Consider the following 15,878-nt stretch of genomic DNA (forward strand, 5'->3'; position numbering starts at 1 on the left):
ACTATAGTGAGTTTCATAGTAGTTGAGGTTGAATAAAGACAATAGTCCATCCAGTTCAACCTGTGTAGGTGTGTGTGTGTCAATGTCGATGATCATTTCCCATATCCCTGTATGTTGTGTTCACTAAGATGCATGTCCAAGAGTCTTTTAAAACCATTAATACTTCCTGCTGACACCACCAATTGTGGAAGAGAGTTCCACATCCTTATCGCCCTGACAGTGTAAAACCCCCTACACAGCTTAAGGTTAAACCCCTTCTCCTCCAGTCTCATTGTGTGGCCCCGTGTCCTCTTACACTCCCTGTGACTGAATAGTTTCCTCCCTACGCTGGGATCACCATTGAGGTATTTGTACATCTCTATCAATCCTCCTCTAAAGCGTCTCTTCTCCAGAGAGAATAGATTTAGTGCTTGTAGTCGTTCCTCGTAATTGAGGTCCTCCAGTCCCCCTGTTAATTGAGATGCCCTTCTCTGGACTCTCTCCATTTCCAGCACATCCTTCCTGAGGACATCCTTCCTTCAAAACTGAATGGAATACCCCAGATGTGGCTGAACCAGAGTTTTCTAATGTGTCTTTCATATACTAGGACCCCCAGATCCTCCCCCATCCTGGAATTCCCCAGAGCATCTCGCCCTAGTGAGTAGTTTTGGATGAATTAGAGCAGGGACTGTGAGCCAGGCCTTCTCGTCCAACAGCAGTGCCTGACCCCACAATTGCTCTCTGGAAGAATGGTCAAACATTCCCATAGACACACTCCTAAACCTTGTGGACAGCCTTCCCAGACGAGTTGAAGCTGTTATAGCTGCACAGGGTGGGCCAACTCAATTTTGAACCCTACGGACTAAGACTGGGATGTCATTAAAATATCGTCGTATATATACATCAAACAGGTAAACGCAAACCTTATGTGTGCATACACATTTGACAGATACAGAAGTCTCTCCTCGTTCAATCGTGGAGAGGGTGTAGGAAACCCAAAGACAAAGCATGCCTCTGAGTTGTTGGTCAGGTAATCATCTGAAGGTTGGGAGTAGAGCAACACTTGACTTTCTTCGAGGTTCCCTTACTGGGGCTGAGTTTTTTTTTTGCGGGACACGGCTGCCTTTCGGGCCGGTGAGGTGACATCTTCGGGGTGTAAGTTGGCAGAAGTTAGGAATTGTTCCGCTTCTAAAGGTTATACGCTTCTGGAAGAATGGTGAAACATTCCCATAGACACACTCCTAAACCTTGTGGAGAGCCTTCCCAGAAGAGTTGAAGCTGTTATAGCTGCAAAGGGCCAACTCAATAACCCTACAGACTAAGACTGGGATGCCATTAAAGTTCATGTGTGTGTAAAGGCAGGTGTCCCAATACTTTTGGTAGTATTGTGTATCTAATAATGAATGTTAAAAATAGAAATCAATGTTTTACAGCCCCATACAATTCTTTTTTTTTTTTTGTTACAGGTGGATTTATGAACCAAGTTTTCGGTCATGTTGGTCTTCATAAATACTATGAAGTCACATGGAAAACCAGCCACATAGGTGTCTAAAGTGACTGAAATACTTTATTGCAGTTCACTGGAGGATTCACAAAGGACACAAGTCACATTGGTGTTGTAAATGTTTTGGATGCCCTTTAACATTGATCCATCCTCCGAGGACAACAGCCGAGAAGTAATTTCAAAGTTCTGGAAGTTGACTACGACTTTATAGTGAAGGCCAACCCATTCCTACTGAAGAGAAGTCATTTCAGGAGATCTTTTGTTTTGCGATTGTGATAAAGGTTTTACTGTGAAGGGAAAGTTTATGACACATCGGGTTCACAATGGAGGAGAAGCCATTTAAGTGTTCTGAATGTGACAAATCTTTTACAAAGAAGGAAAATTTCTTCATACACCAGAGGGTTCACACTGGAGAGAGGCCATATCAGTGTTCTGAATGTGACAAATCTTTTACAAAGAATCAAAATCTCTTCATACACAAGAGGGTTCACACTGGAGAGAAGCCATATCAGTGTCCTGAATGTGACAAATCTTTTACAAAGAAGGAAAATCTCTTCATACACAAGAGGGTTCACACTGGAGAGAAGCCATATCAGTGTCCTGAATGTGACAAGACTTTTACACAGAAGAGTAACCTTAACTTACACCTGAGCATTCACACTGGAGCGAAGCTGTATCGTTGTACAGATTGTGGCAAAGATTTTAGAGTGAAGGCAAATCTTATCACACACCAGAGGATTCACACTGGGGAGAAACCCTATCAGTGTTCTGAATGTGACAATGCTTTCACATCAAAGTCAGAGCTTAGCAAACACCAGAGGGTTCACACTGGAGAGAAGCCGTATCAATGTTCGGAATGTGATAGAGCTTTTACACAGAAGAGTAGTCTTAATGTACACATAATCATTCACACAGGAATTAAGCTATATCAATGTTCTCAATGTGACAAAGCTTTTACAAGGAGGCAATACCTTATCAGACACGAGAGGGTCCACACTGGAGAGAAGCTGTTTCGGTGTTTTGTGTGTAATAAAGACTTTACAAATAAGTCGCACCTTATCACACACCAGATCAGTCACACTGGAAAGAAGCCATATCCGTGTTCTGAATGTAACAAAGCCTTTATAACGAGGCAACACCTTATCAGACACCAGATGATTCACACCGGAGAAAGGCCATATCCGTGTCCTGAATGCCACAAAGCTTTTACAAACAGTCAGTGGCGTAGCGTGGGTTGTCAGCGCCCGGGGCAAGGCATGTAATTTGCGCCCCCACCTGTGGAAGTCCCGCCCCGAGGGACGTAACGCATGCGGAAGGGAGGGAGGAGAGTCTGACGTCACCCGCAGTCAATACACTATACACACAGTATACATACAGTATACACATACACTATACACACAGTATACACTATACACACAGTATACACACACTATACACACAGTATACATACAGTATACACATACACTATACACACAGTATACACTATACACACAGTATACACATACACTATACACACAGTATACACATACACTATACACACAGTATACACTATACACACAGTATACACACACTATACACACAGTATACATACAGTATACACATACACTATACACACAGTATACACTATACACACAGTATACACACACTATACACACAGTATACATACAGTATACACATACACTATACATACAGTATACACACAGTATACACACAGTATACATACAGTATACACATACACTATACACACAGTATACACACACTATACATACAGTATACACACAGTATACATACAGTATACACATACACTATACACACAGTATACATACAGTATACACATACACTATACACACAGTATACATACAGTATACACATACACTATACACACAGTATACATACAGTATACACACAGTATACATACAGTATACACATACACTATACACACAGTATATACACACTATACACACAGTATATACACCAGTATACACATACACTATACATACACTATACATACACTATACACACAGTAAACATACAGTATACACATACACTATACACACAGTATACATACAGTATACACACAGTATACATATACACACACTATACACACAGTATACATACAGTATACACATACACTATACACACAGTATACATACAGTATACACACAGTATACATACAGTATACACATACACTATACACACAGTATACATACAGTATATACACACTATACACACAGTATATACACCAGTATACACATACACTATACATACACTATACACACAGTATACATACAGTAAACATACAGTATACACACAGTATACATACAGTAAACATACAGTATACACATACACTATACACACAGTATACACATACACTATACACTATACACACAGTATACATACAGTAAACATACAGTATACACACAGTATACACACAGTAAACATACAGTATACACACAGTATACATACAGTAAACATACAGTATACACATACACTATACACACAGTATACACATACACTATACACTATACACACAGTATACACATACACTATACACACAGTATACATACACTATACACACAGTATACATACAGTAAACATACAGTATACACACAGTATACACATACACACAGTATATATACAGCATACACATACACACAGTATATACACAGTATATATAAAGTACACACACCATCTAAATATCAGCCTGATTGAACACACTGCTGCTGCCCCCATTTCCTGGCATGCTGGTACTTGTAGTGCTCCAGCAGCTCACAGACATTGGATGTGGTAATGTAGAACAGGAGGGGGTGGGCAGGTAATGAGTAGGGAGGTGTAGCAGAGATTGGGGGAGAAGTTTAGGGCATGTCCTTCCTCCAGAAGCAGTGCACTGCTCCTCACATGAAATCTATCGATCAGCCTCAGAGACAGGAGGTGCCCTGCTGAAGAAAACACAGCCTCTCCCCTCCCCCCTCCTCAGCAGGGTAAGTACTGACAAGAATACATTTGGTTTATCTTCCCCAGCTCACCTTCTTCTATAAGGCTGCAGCCCGTCCTCTCCTCTCTTCTCCAGCTGTCCACATCTCCTGCTCCGTTATCAAACAAGGCGCGCTGGGGAAGGGGGCGTGTACACTGTGATCCCATAGGCTGAGAAGGCAGTGAAGGGGCGGAGCAGCTATAGACTCTGAATCTTCTCCGTGAAAGGATGTCCGTAACTGAGATTTCAGGGACAGCACAGCCGCCGTGACTGCGCCCCCCTGAACATTGCGCCCGGGGCGGCCCGCACCGGCAGCACCCCCCACGCTACGCCACTGCAAACAGTGATCACCTTATCAGGCACCAGATGATTCACACCGGAGAGAGACCATATCCGTGTTCTGAATGTGATAAAGCTTTTAAAAACAAGACAGATCTTGGCTCACACCAGTGGGTTCACATTAAAAATAGGCCTATCAGTGGTCAGAATAAGACAAAGCCTTTACCACCCAACGAGAGCACATTACTAAGCAAAGTATCCACACTGGAGACAATCTGACAATTTTTTGGAGAATCGTCAATAACTGAACAATGTTTTCTTATGACTTTCATCCTTATCCTTTTTTATGAAGCTTTGATTGAACATGTAATGCATTTGCCTATTTTGCTAACTGAGCTGTGTTCCCAAGTGGTTACTTAATTTCCCAATCCTGAGTGGATACCTAAACAACACTGCCACATTTCAAGAGGCTGGATAACAGTCAAGATCTTGACAAGCTTCTGAAGTCTCAGTGGAAGAGTCCATTCCAGGTTTCACTGACTATTGCTATATCAGTAAATCTTAAGGGGTCCAGCTAAGCCCACCCCTTCCATTATATGTTCCACCTCCCCTCCCATGATCCACACCACCTTTCCATGTTCCATCTCGTCTCATGGATGACAGCTTTGCAGACAGGTTTGTGGATGGGACACCAGGTAGGGATAAGTCTCTGCTAAGTGAGCAAGCAACTTCTTAAACTGCATTAGGACTTCCAACACCAAGTTGTGGCATGTGTTCGAACGTACCACTTAAGTTGACCACTTGCGTTTCATCCAATTCTACCACAAGCTTGTTCACACACTTCATTTAAAGTCCCATGTTCCCCCTTTTTTACTGTTCCCCTTGTTTATTACCCCCTTTAGGCAATGGGCTACATTTTACCAATGTATAATATTTACTGTCATATTATTATGTCTCTATTTTATTATCCTTGTACAAGCCCACTGCCTGACGTACTCGTTTCTATCATTTTTTAATTACCATATTCCCCTCATATTCTCAATTCTACCACAAGTCCAAGGGATTTCATCAGGTGAAGATTAGATATCCTTATTATCCTATTTCCAGCTATTGCTCATCTCTATAGACCAGTGAATGCGAACCTTTGAACCCCCAGATGTTTTGGAACTACATTTCGCATGATGCTCAACTACACTGCATAGTGCAAGAGCGTCATGGGAAATGTAGTTCCAAAAAATCTGGGGTACCAAGGTTCGCCATCACTGATCTATAGACTAATTACACAGCACAACTGCAAGAGATTGAACTTGCAAACTGTTGAGATGTGTGGTCATATTCCTACCCGTGCTGGGGGACTGGAATTCCTCTGATTGGGGTTCTCTTTATTGTTATCCTTTTTTGGGTAAACTATGTTTACGATGATCCCTGGAAACATTACAATGTTGACCTTAAAGTGTAACTATGGGCAAAAATTACATTAGGAAAGATTTAGTCCCCTTTGCTACAATGCAATGCATACAACATTTGTGTAAAGTGTTAGTGTAACATTTAAGTTGTGATGACATGGACACAAATTGGCACAATGGTGACTTTTTCATGGGATTGTGATTGATGTACTGTGTATATACACTATATTGTCAAAAGTATTTGGATGCCTGCAGTCCAGTCGAGTTACACCACCCCAAACTCGCTCATCTATATCTTTATGGACCTTGCTTTGTAGTCCAAATCATTTGGTGGAGGGGGGATTATGGTTTGGGGTTTGCCTTTCAGGGGTTGGGCTTGGCCCCTTAGTTCCAGTGATAGGAACTCCTTAAGGTGTCAGCATACCAAGACATTTTGGACAATTTCATGCTCCCAACTTTGTGGGAACAGTTTGGGGTTTGCCTCTTCCTGTTCCAACAGGATTTCATGAGAGCTACACATTTAAAAAAAGTTGAGACAGGTAGCAATAAGAGGCCGGAAAAGTTAAATGTACATATAAGGAACAGCTGGAGGACCCATTTGTAACTTATTAGGTCAATTGGCAACATGATTGGGTATAAAAAGAGCCTCTCAGACTGGCAGTGTCTCTCAGAAGTCAGGATGGTCAGAGGATCACCAATTCCCCCAATGCAGTGGCGAAAAATAGTGGAGCAATATCAGAAAGGAGTTTCTCAGAGAAAAATTGCAAAGAGTTTGAAGTTCTCATCATCTACAGTGCATAATATCATCCAAAGATTCAGAGAATCTGGAACAATCTCTGTGTGTAAGGGTCAAAAACGGGAAACCATACTGGATGGCGGTGATCTTCGGGCCCTTAGACGGCACTGCATCACATACGGGAATGCTACTGTAATGGAAATCACAACATGAGCTCAGGAATACTTCCAGAAAACATTGTCGGTGAACACAATCCACCGTGCCATTCACCGTTGCCGGCTAAAACTCTATAGGCCAAAAAAAGAAGCCATATCTAAACATGATCCAGAAGCGCAGGCGTTTTCTCTGGGCCAAGGCTCATTTATAATGGTCTGTGGCAAAGTGGAAAACGGTTCTGTGGTCAGACCAATCAAAATTTGAAGTTCTTTTTGGAAAACTGGGACACCATGTCATCCGGACTAAAGAGGACAAGGACAGCCCAAGTTGTTCTCAGCGCTCAGTTCAGAAGCCGGCATCTCTGATGGTATGGGGTGGCATGAGTGCGTGTGGCATGGGCAGCTTACACATCTGGAAAGGCACCATCAATGCTGAAAAGTATATCCAAGTTCTAGAACAACATATCCTCCCATCCAGACGTCGTCTCTTTCAGGGAAGACCTTGCATTTTCCAACATGACAATGCCAGACCACAAACTGCATCAATTACAACTTCATGGCTGCGTAGAAGAAGGATCCGGGTACTGAAATGGCCAGCCTGCAGTCCAGACCTTTCACCCATAGAAAACATTTGGTGCATCATAAAGAGGAAGATGTGACAAAGAAGACCTAAGACAGCTGAGCAACTAGAAACCTGTATTAGACAAGAATGGGACAACATTCCTATTCCTAAACTTCAGCAACTTCTCCTCAGTCCCCAGACGTTTGTAGACTGTTATAAAAAGAAGAGGGGAGGCCACACAGTGCTAAACATGGCCTTGTCCCAACTTTTGTTGTGTTGATGCTGTGAAATTTAAAATCAACTTATTTTTCCCTTAAAATTATACATTTTCTCAGTTTAAACATTTGATATGTCATCTATGTTGTATTCTGAATAAAATATTGAAATTTGAAACTTCCACATCATTGCATTCTGTTTTTATTCACAATTTGTACAATGTCCCAACTTTTTTGGAATCGGGTTTGTATATATAAATGTATAATAACAGTGTGTGACTGGGTGAGGGGTCATTAGAGTGTAAGCTCCTATGGTACAGAGATTGATGTGACTGTGGGTGAGGGGACATTAGAATGTAAGCTTCTCTGGTACAGAGACTGATGTGACTGTGGGGGAGGGGACATTAGAGTGTAAGCTCCTCTGGGACAGAGACTGATGTGACTGTGGGGGAGGGGACATTAGAGTGTAAGCTCCTCTGGTACAGAGACTGATGTGACTGTGGGGGAGGGGACATTAGAGTGTAAGCTCCTCTGGTACAGAGACTGATGTGACTGTGGAGGAGGGGATATTAGAGTGTAAGCTCCTCTGGTACAGAGACTGATGTGACTGTAAGTGAGGGGACATTAGAGTGTGAGCTCCTCTGGTACAGAGACTGATGTGACTAGCTCAGTGTTCTGTGGTATAGGTTAGAGCTAATTTAAAATAATTTAGGAATCATAATAAGAAATACCAAGAGTGATGTGCAGTCAGAGAAGGTTCAGCCCCTTTTCTGATTCCAGGCTTTATTCCGATGTCGGAGACGTAGAGTGATATTTATACTGTGAGTCTGATAAGGGATCTCTCCTGAGGTTTGGACCTTCTCTGACCTGATGGATGAAGTCATTCTGTCATTGTTTTCCCAAGCTTGACCTCAAGTCCCACCAGCAGGTCTTGTTTTGCCTGTAATCTCAGACGTGGAGGGGTAGAGTACTAATTGGCTCATCACAGTGGACATCTACATGAATGTAAAATACCAAGGGGGGGGTGGTGTAAGAAATAGGGGGGTGATTATAAAAATAATAATTTGGGCACTAATATAATTTAGTAAAAAAAAAACAAAGTGAATGGGATTATGTAGCGCTTGCTGGTAGGATCATATAAGAATATAAAATACAGTTAAAAAGAGCTAATATCATAAATTACATAAAATCTAAAATAAACACGCAGTGAGAAATATATAAATAAATAACAATAGTGTCATAAAAGTGTATAATTGTGCCAAGTGAAGTCCAAAAAAGTTCATAAGTGACTTAGTGACAAATAATCCACTTGAGTGCAAGATAAAGTGCAAGTGCTCGGTGCTGGATCCTCCAATGGTCCAAGAAATCCAATCATAAGAAGTGACTTCAGGAAAGGATAAGGTGTAAACTCACCAGATAGGGTGGGTCTCAATTGCCTTACGACAGAGAGACCAATAGCGCTTTATGACCCTCCAGGTCAAAGGAATGGTGACTGCTGGGCTGTGTTCCCCTTAGACCGAAATCCCCTTCCTGAGCAGATAAGGTCCTCCAAGTCCGATTAGGGAAAAAACATAAGGCTCCAAATGGTGCAGTACCGTTTAAAAGGTTTTTATTGGAGTTAATGATCAAACAAAGATAAAAACACGCTATCTCCGTGCCCGCTATTGTGATGTCTTTAGCGTGGAGAGCGGTAGCTACCGGATTGCGTTCCACGTGATTTCCGGGCTGACGGCGTGCGTTCTACCTGACGCGCGTTTCGTCAGAGCGTATGACGTCTCTCTGTCGTAAGGCAATTGAGACCCACCATATCTGGTGAGTTTACACCTTATCCTTTCCTGAAGTCACTTCTTATGATTGGATTTCTTGGACCATTGGAGGATCCAGCACCGAGCACTTGCACTTTATCTTGCACTCAAGTGGATTATTTGTGCGGTAAAGCACGCTCGTCACGGGGGAAAAGAGGAGAGGGGAAACGCCAAGGAACACGCTCAGCGTGGGTATCCTGTGAAGTTTAGTTTAGTCTGACAGTTTGAGCCCCCCCTATAATCAGTCAGTAATGTCATGTGTTCTGTTAAACATTTTTGCTGCGTGCAAATGATATATTGAATTTAAGCTAGACAGATTAGTAGTAGCTTCCTCTTTTCTGCATACAAGAGTTTCGAATCCCCCCAGCAGCAGCGATCAACCCCTCCACTCTACGTACTTTTAACTTCCTCTTTTTCCTGTGTAGTGTGACGCATAGTGTCACACGCAGTGGCGTCGGCAGGGGGGGGCTGACCTGGGCTATAGCCCCGAGTGTGCTCCCCAAAAGCCCCGGTGTAACGTTAGAAAACCATACCCCGTGGAGAAACCATACCCTCGTCACTTCCTGTGAGAAACAGCTGAGCAGCGAAGGAGTGCGCATGCTCAGAGAGCCGGAAACATCATGGAAGAGCAGAGAAGATGACAAGTGCACATGCTCAGAAGGTATGAAATAATTACGGTAGTGAAAGTAATGTTAAACTTGCGGCAGTTACATAAAACAGCGCGGCTGCACTATGAGGCATCTCCGCTCCTATCCTTGTAACTTTGCTGATGTGGGCTAATAAATATGAAAGCGGCGGCGGGTGTATGAGATGTAAATGTCGGCTCCGTGATCCGCTTTTATATTTATTACCCCAGATCAGGGAAGTGACAGGGATAGGAGCGGAGATCACTCATAGTCAGGGCCGGACTGGCGTATCGGGATACCGGGATAATTCCCGGTGGGCCGCCGGCCCTGGGGCCGCTTTGATTTGGCCGCCCGCAGAGCGCCGCTTTAAATATTTCCGGCCGCCGCAGATCGCCGCTTTAAATATTGCCAGCAGTGCCGCTTTAAGGATTTCATGGGGCCGCTCGCCGCTGATTGGCCGCTCGCGGTGCTCTCCGCCGATTGGCCGGCGGCCGCCGACGCTGTGCAGCCAGGCTGCGTGCACTGCCCCGGCCCCCTCTGCGCTCCCGCTGTGCCTGAGAACGGCATGACGTCACGGCGGGGCGGCTGGCCGGCTGCGCCTGCGCGGTGGACGGCGGCTCTGGCTGGTGCATGTTTTCAACTAGAGACTGGAGTCTGGCGCCGACGATCCCTCCCCCCTCCCAGTCTCCCACACTGCACGCACGCCAGCATGTGATCAGAGCGAGGTCAGCTCCAGTCCGGTTTGGCGGGTTTCATGCTGGCAGTGTGTGTGTGCTGTGTGGTGTGTGTCCCATCCAGTCGTCCTGCCAGGTGGTAAGTAGTATGGGGGCAATGCTGTGCGCTCTGCAATGAATGGGGGCAAGGCTGTGCGCTCTGCAATGAATGGGGGAAATGCTGTGCGCTCTGCAATGAATGGGGGCAAGGCTGTGCGCTCTGCAATGAATGGGGGCAAGGCTGTGCGCTCTGAAATGAATGGGGGAAATGCTGTGCGCTCTGCAATGAATGGGGGCAAGGCTGTGCGCTCTGCAATGAATGGGGGCAAGGCTGTGCGCTCTGCAATGAATGGGGGCAAGGCTGTGCGCTCTGCAATAAATGGGGGAAATGCTGTGGCGCTCTGCAATGAATGGGGGCAATGCTGTGGCGCTCTGCAATGATCATTGGGGGCAATGCTGTGGCGCTCTGCAATGAATGGGGGCAATGCTGTGCGCTCTGCAATGAATGGGGGCAAGGCTGTGGCGCTCTGCAATGAATGGGGGCAATGCTGTGGCGCTCTGCAATGAATGGGGGCAATGCTGTGGCGCTCTGCAATGATCATTGGGGGCAATGCTGTGGCGCTCTGCAATGATCATTGGGGGCAATGCTGTGCGCTCTGCAATGAATGGGGGCAAGGCTGTGGCGCTCTGCAATGAATGGGGGCAATGCTGTGGCGCTCTGCAATGATCATTGGGGGCAATGCTGTGGCGCTCTGCAATGATCATTGGGGGCAATGCTGTGCGCTCTGCAATGAATGGGGGCAATGCTGTGGCGCTCTGCAATGATCATTGGGGGCAAGGCTGTGGCGCTCTGCAATGAATGGGGGCAATGCTGTGCGCTCTGCAATGAATGGGGGCAATGCTGTGCGCTCTGCAATGAATGGGGGCAATGCTGTGCGCTCTGCAATGAATGGGGGCAATGCTGTGCGCTCTGCAATGAATGGGGGCAATGCTGTGCGCTCTGCAATGAATGGGTGAATGGGGGCAATGCTGTGCACTCTGCAATGAATGGGGGCAATGCTGTGGCGCTCTGCAATGATCATTGGGGGCAATGCTGTGCGCTCTGCAATGAATGGGGGCAATGCTGTGCGCTCTGCAATGAATGGGGGCAATGCTGTGCGCTCTGCAATGAATGGGGGCAATGCTGTGCGCTCTGCAATGAATGGGTGAATGGGGGCAATGCTGTGGCGCTCTGCAATGAATGGGGGCAATGCTGTGCGCTCTGCAATGAATGGGGGCAATGCTGTGCGCTCTGCAATGAATGGGGGCAATGCTGTGCGCTCTGCAATGAATGGGGACAAGGCTGTGGCGCTCTGCAATGAATGTGGGCAATGCTGTGGCGCTCTGCAATGAATGGGGGCAATGCTGTGGCGCTCTGCAATGAATGGGGGCAATGCTGTGGCGCTCTGCAATGAATGGGGGCAATGCTGTGCGCTCTGCAATGAATGGGGGCAATGCTGTGCGCTCTGCAATGAATGGGGGCAATGCTGTGCGCTCTGCAATGAATGGGGACAAGGCTGTGGCGCTCTGCAATGAATGTGGGCAATGCTGTGGCGCTCTGCAATGAATGGGGGCAATGCTGTGGCGCTCTGCAATGAATGGGGGCAATGCTGTGGCGCTCTGCAATGAATGGGGGCAATGCTGTGCGCTCTGCAATGAATGGGGGCAATGCTGTGGCGCTCTGCAATGAATGGGGGCAATGCTGTGGCGCTCTACAATGATCATTGGGGGCAATGCTGTGGCGCTCTGCAATGATCATTGGGGGCAATGCTGTGGCGCTCTGCAATGATCATTGGGGGCAATGCTGTGCGCTCTGCAATGAATGGGGGCAATGCTGTGGCGCTCTGCAATGATTGGGGGCAATGCTGTGGCACTCTGCAATGAATGGGGGCAATGCTGTGGTCACTGTGCATTGAAAGGGTGGCACGCTGGTCTCTCTGCATTGAAAGGGGGGCACACAGCGCTGGTCACTGTGCATTGAAAGTGGGGCATGCTGGTCTCTCTGCAGTGAAAGGGTGGCACGCTGGTCTCTCTGCATTGAAAGGGTGGCACGCTGGTCACTGTGCATTGAAAGGGTGGCACGCTGGTCTCTCTGCATTGAAAGGGTGGCACGCTGGTCTCTCTGCATTGAAAGGGGGGCACGCTGGTCACTGTGCCTTGAAAGGGGGCACGCTGGTCTCTCTGCATTGAAAGGGGGCACGCTGGTCTCTCTGCATTGAAAGGGGGGCACGCTGGTCACTGTGCATTGAAAGGGTGGCACGCTGGTCTCTCTGCATTGAAAGGGTGGCACGCTGGTCTCTCTGCATTGAAAGGGGGGCACGCTGGTCACTGTGCCTTGAAAGGGGGGCACGCTGGTCACTGTGCCTTGAAAGGGGGGGACACGCTGGTCACTGTGCCTTGAAAGGGGGGGACACGCTGGTCACTGTGCCTTGAAAGGGGGGGGACACGCTGGTCACTGTGCCTTGAAAGGGGGCACGCTGGTCACTGTGCATTGAAAGGGGGCACACTGGTCATTCTGCATTAAAAGGGGGCACACTGGTCATTCTGCTGGGAAAGTCGGAACTGGTTACTAAAATTTTTGAATCCCACCACTGACTATAGAATCATCAAAACTTAAAAAGGGAGCCCCAGGCCCCCTTCCCCCACTCTCAAAAAAAGTCAGCAGCTTAAAATACTGTGGCTGCTTTTAGCCAGCGCTTCATGGTCTTACATTTTTACAGTGGGTTTTGCCTCTCTGGTTATTTATGAAGTGATTTAACTGAAAGTCTTTTCCTTTTTTATGCAGTGGGTCATTTGGACAAGGGCAGACATCCTGTGTTTAGAAGGCAACTGTAGGCAAAAGGTAAAATCAGTGAGTTATCAGCTAATGCCGTCTGGGAATGTAACTGTATTAGAAAGTTCCCTTAATTTACATTAATACTCTGAGCTTTACAAAGCACATCTTGTTAAGATTTAGCAGGTTTTTCACAGTGCTTCTGGGGGGGACTGCAGTATTCGTCATAAATCTCAGCTGTATAACCACCCCTTCTATTAGTAGCAGCAGAGAAATTTTGGTGCTGGAACTATGGACCATACCAATTGCATTTCAGGGGCTATAAATAAGGCCTTGCAGAATGTAATGATACTTGAAACAAAAAAAGATTTAGTAAGTGGTCAGCCATCTACTCAGAATGAAAACCAGAGTAAAAATTAAATCTACTCCACAACAGCCTTTCTCAACCATGTTAACACATTGAACCCTTGAAATAAGTTTCAGGTCTCAGGGAGGGAACCCCTGATAATAATTAATATATCTACAGTTCATGGTACATAAAGTAAAGCCTAGTATGGGCCGAATATCGGATGGCATCAGTCGGTTCAATAGAACTCGGCCGACATTGCACTTTTATTGCACATATATGTTAATTAATGCATATTAGCACAATAGTCCCTTTTTTAAATTGTATTTTTGCACACAATTTTTGCACATTTGTATTGTTTATTACTGCATTTTTTGCACATTGCATCATTTACACAGCGTATTTTAGTATACATTGTATGAATTATTTTATAGTCAAATTTATTGTTATCCAGTATATGTTGTGCAAATCAACCTGTATAATCAGCTGCTATGCCTGTGCAAATGTGGGCCGCCAACCCGCATACATGGGAACCAGGCCTAAAGCAATAGTGAAGTCATTTATAAATAAAAACACCGGTCCTCCTTCAGGTTTAACCACTTCTGGACCGCAAGGATTTGCCTCTTTAATGACCAGGCCATCGAATCAGAGCTGAGCGTCAGAACCAGTCATCACCAGGTAGGCCAGACACTGATGGCTTCATTTTTCATATGATTGAATACTAATAATACCGTATACCATGGCAAAACTTTAATTAATCGCAGCATGTAAATCTGACACCATCGCATGCCTACATTGTATTAGGGGTAGGGGAATCGGCATTGTATAAGGGGGGCATTGTATAAGGGGGGGGGGTCGGGGGGAACAGCATTGTATTAGGGGGAGGGGGGGTCAGAAGTTTATTAGAGGGAGGGGGCCGGGGGGACAGCATTGTATTAGGGGGGAGGGGGCCGGGGGGGTCAGCATTGTATTAGGGGGAGGGGGGATCAGCATTGTATTAGGGCCCCTAATACAATGCTGACCCCCCCCTCCCGTAATACAAATGTATCATTTTTCATGATATCCACAGAACTTTATCTAGATGAAGTTGTGTTGGTGCCTGAAGTATACATTTGAAAACTTTTTTTTTTTTACTTCACACATTTGTAAAGTACTGCATTGTGATTGATTTCTTTAAATTGTTGTACCAGTGAGGTGATACAGAAACAACCTGGACTCTGGAATATTGCTGAGGCTGAGATTTTATACCTGCACAGAAGGCAGAGCATAGGGTGAGACATCATTCAGAGAAATATCGCGAAAAAAAAACTCCTGTTGATCTATACCTGCCGTTGCAGGTTTGCACGTGGTATTCTGTTGATCTATACCTGCCGTTGCAGGTTTGCACGTGTTATTCTGTTGATCTATACCTGCCGTTGCAGGCTTGCACGTGGTATTCTGTTGATCTTTACCTGCCGTTGCAGGCTTGCACGTGTTATTCTGTCGATCTATACCTGCCGTTGCAGGCTTGCACGTGGTATTCTGTTGATCTTTACCTGCCGTTGCAGGCTTGCATGTGTTATTCAGTTCATGTCTGCCATATGGTATTACATTGTTCTATACCTGCAATGCAGGGTTAGGATTTGTTTTTATGTTGGTTTGTTATTCTCTGTACGGGTAATCTATCTGCTTCATCCTTTTTACCCTGCATTGCTTAATGTGGGTAGTAAAGTCTTGTTCCGCTGATGTATATAATGCTTTTGTACATTGGCTTAAAAAAAGTGTCT

The 15,878-nt window shown here is 45.4% G+C and overlaps 1 protein-coding gene across 1 annotated transcript; it reads left to right on the forward strand.

Annotated features, from left to right (window-relative positions):
- Positions 1 to 1,766: 1,766 nt before the first annotated feature.
- Positions 1,767 to 5,015, forward strand: LOC309548367 (uncharacterized protein; the record flags this gene model as incomplete). Its single annotated transcript, XM_082248305.1, has 3 exons — positions 1,767 to 1,881; positions 2,050 to 2,702; positions 4,802 to 5,015. Exons 1-3 carry the CDS (start codon positions 1,807 to 1,809, stop codon positions 5,013 to 5,015), a joined length of 942 nt encoding a protein of 313 aa, XP_082104431.1. The 5' UTR covers positions 1,767 to 1,806.
- Between the last annotated feature and the right edge of the window lie 10,863 nt (positions 5,016 to 15,878).

This window comes from Pelophylax lessonae, assembly GCF_965119305.1.
Source record: "Pelophylax lessonae genome assembly, chromosome: 2".
NCBI lineage: Eukaryota > Metazoa > Chordata > Amphibia > Anura > Ranidae > Pelophylax > Pelophylax lessonae.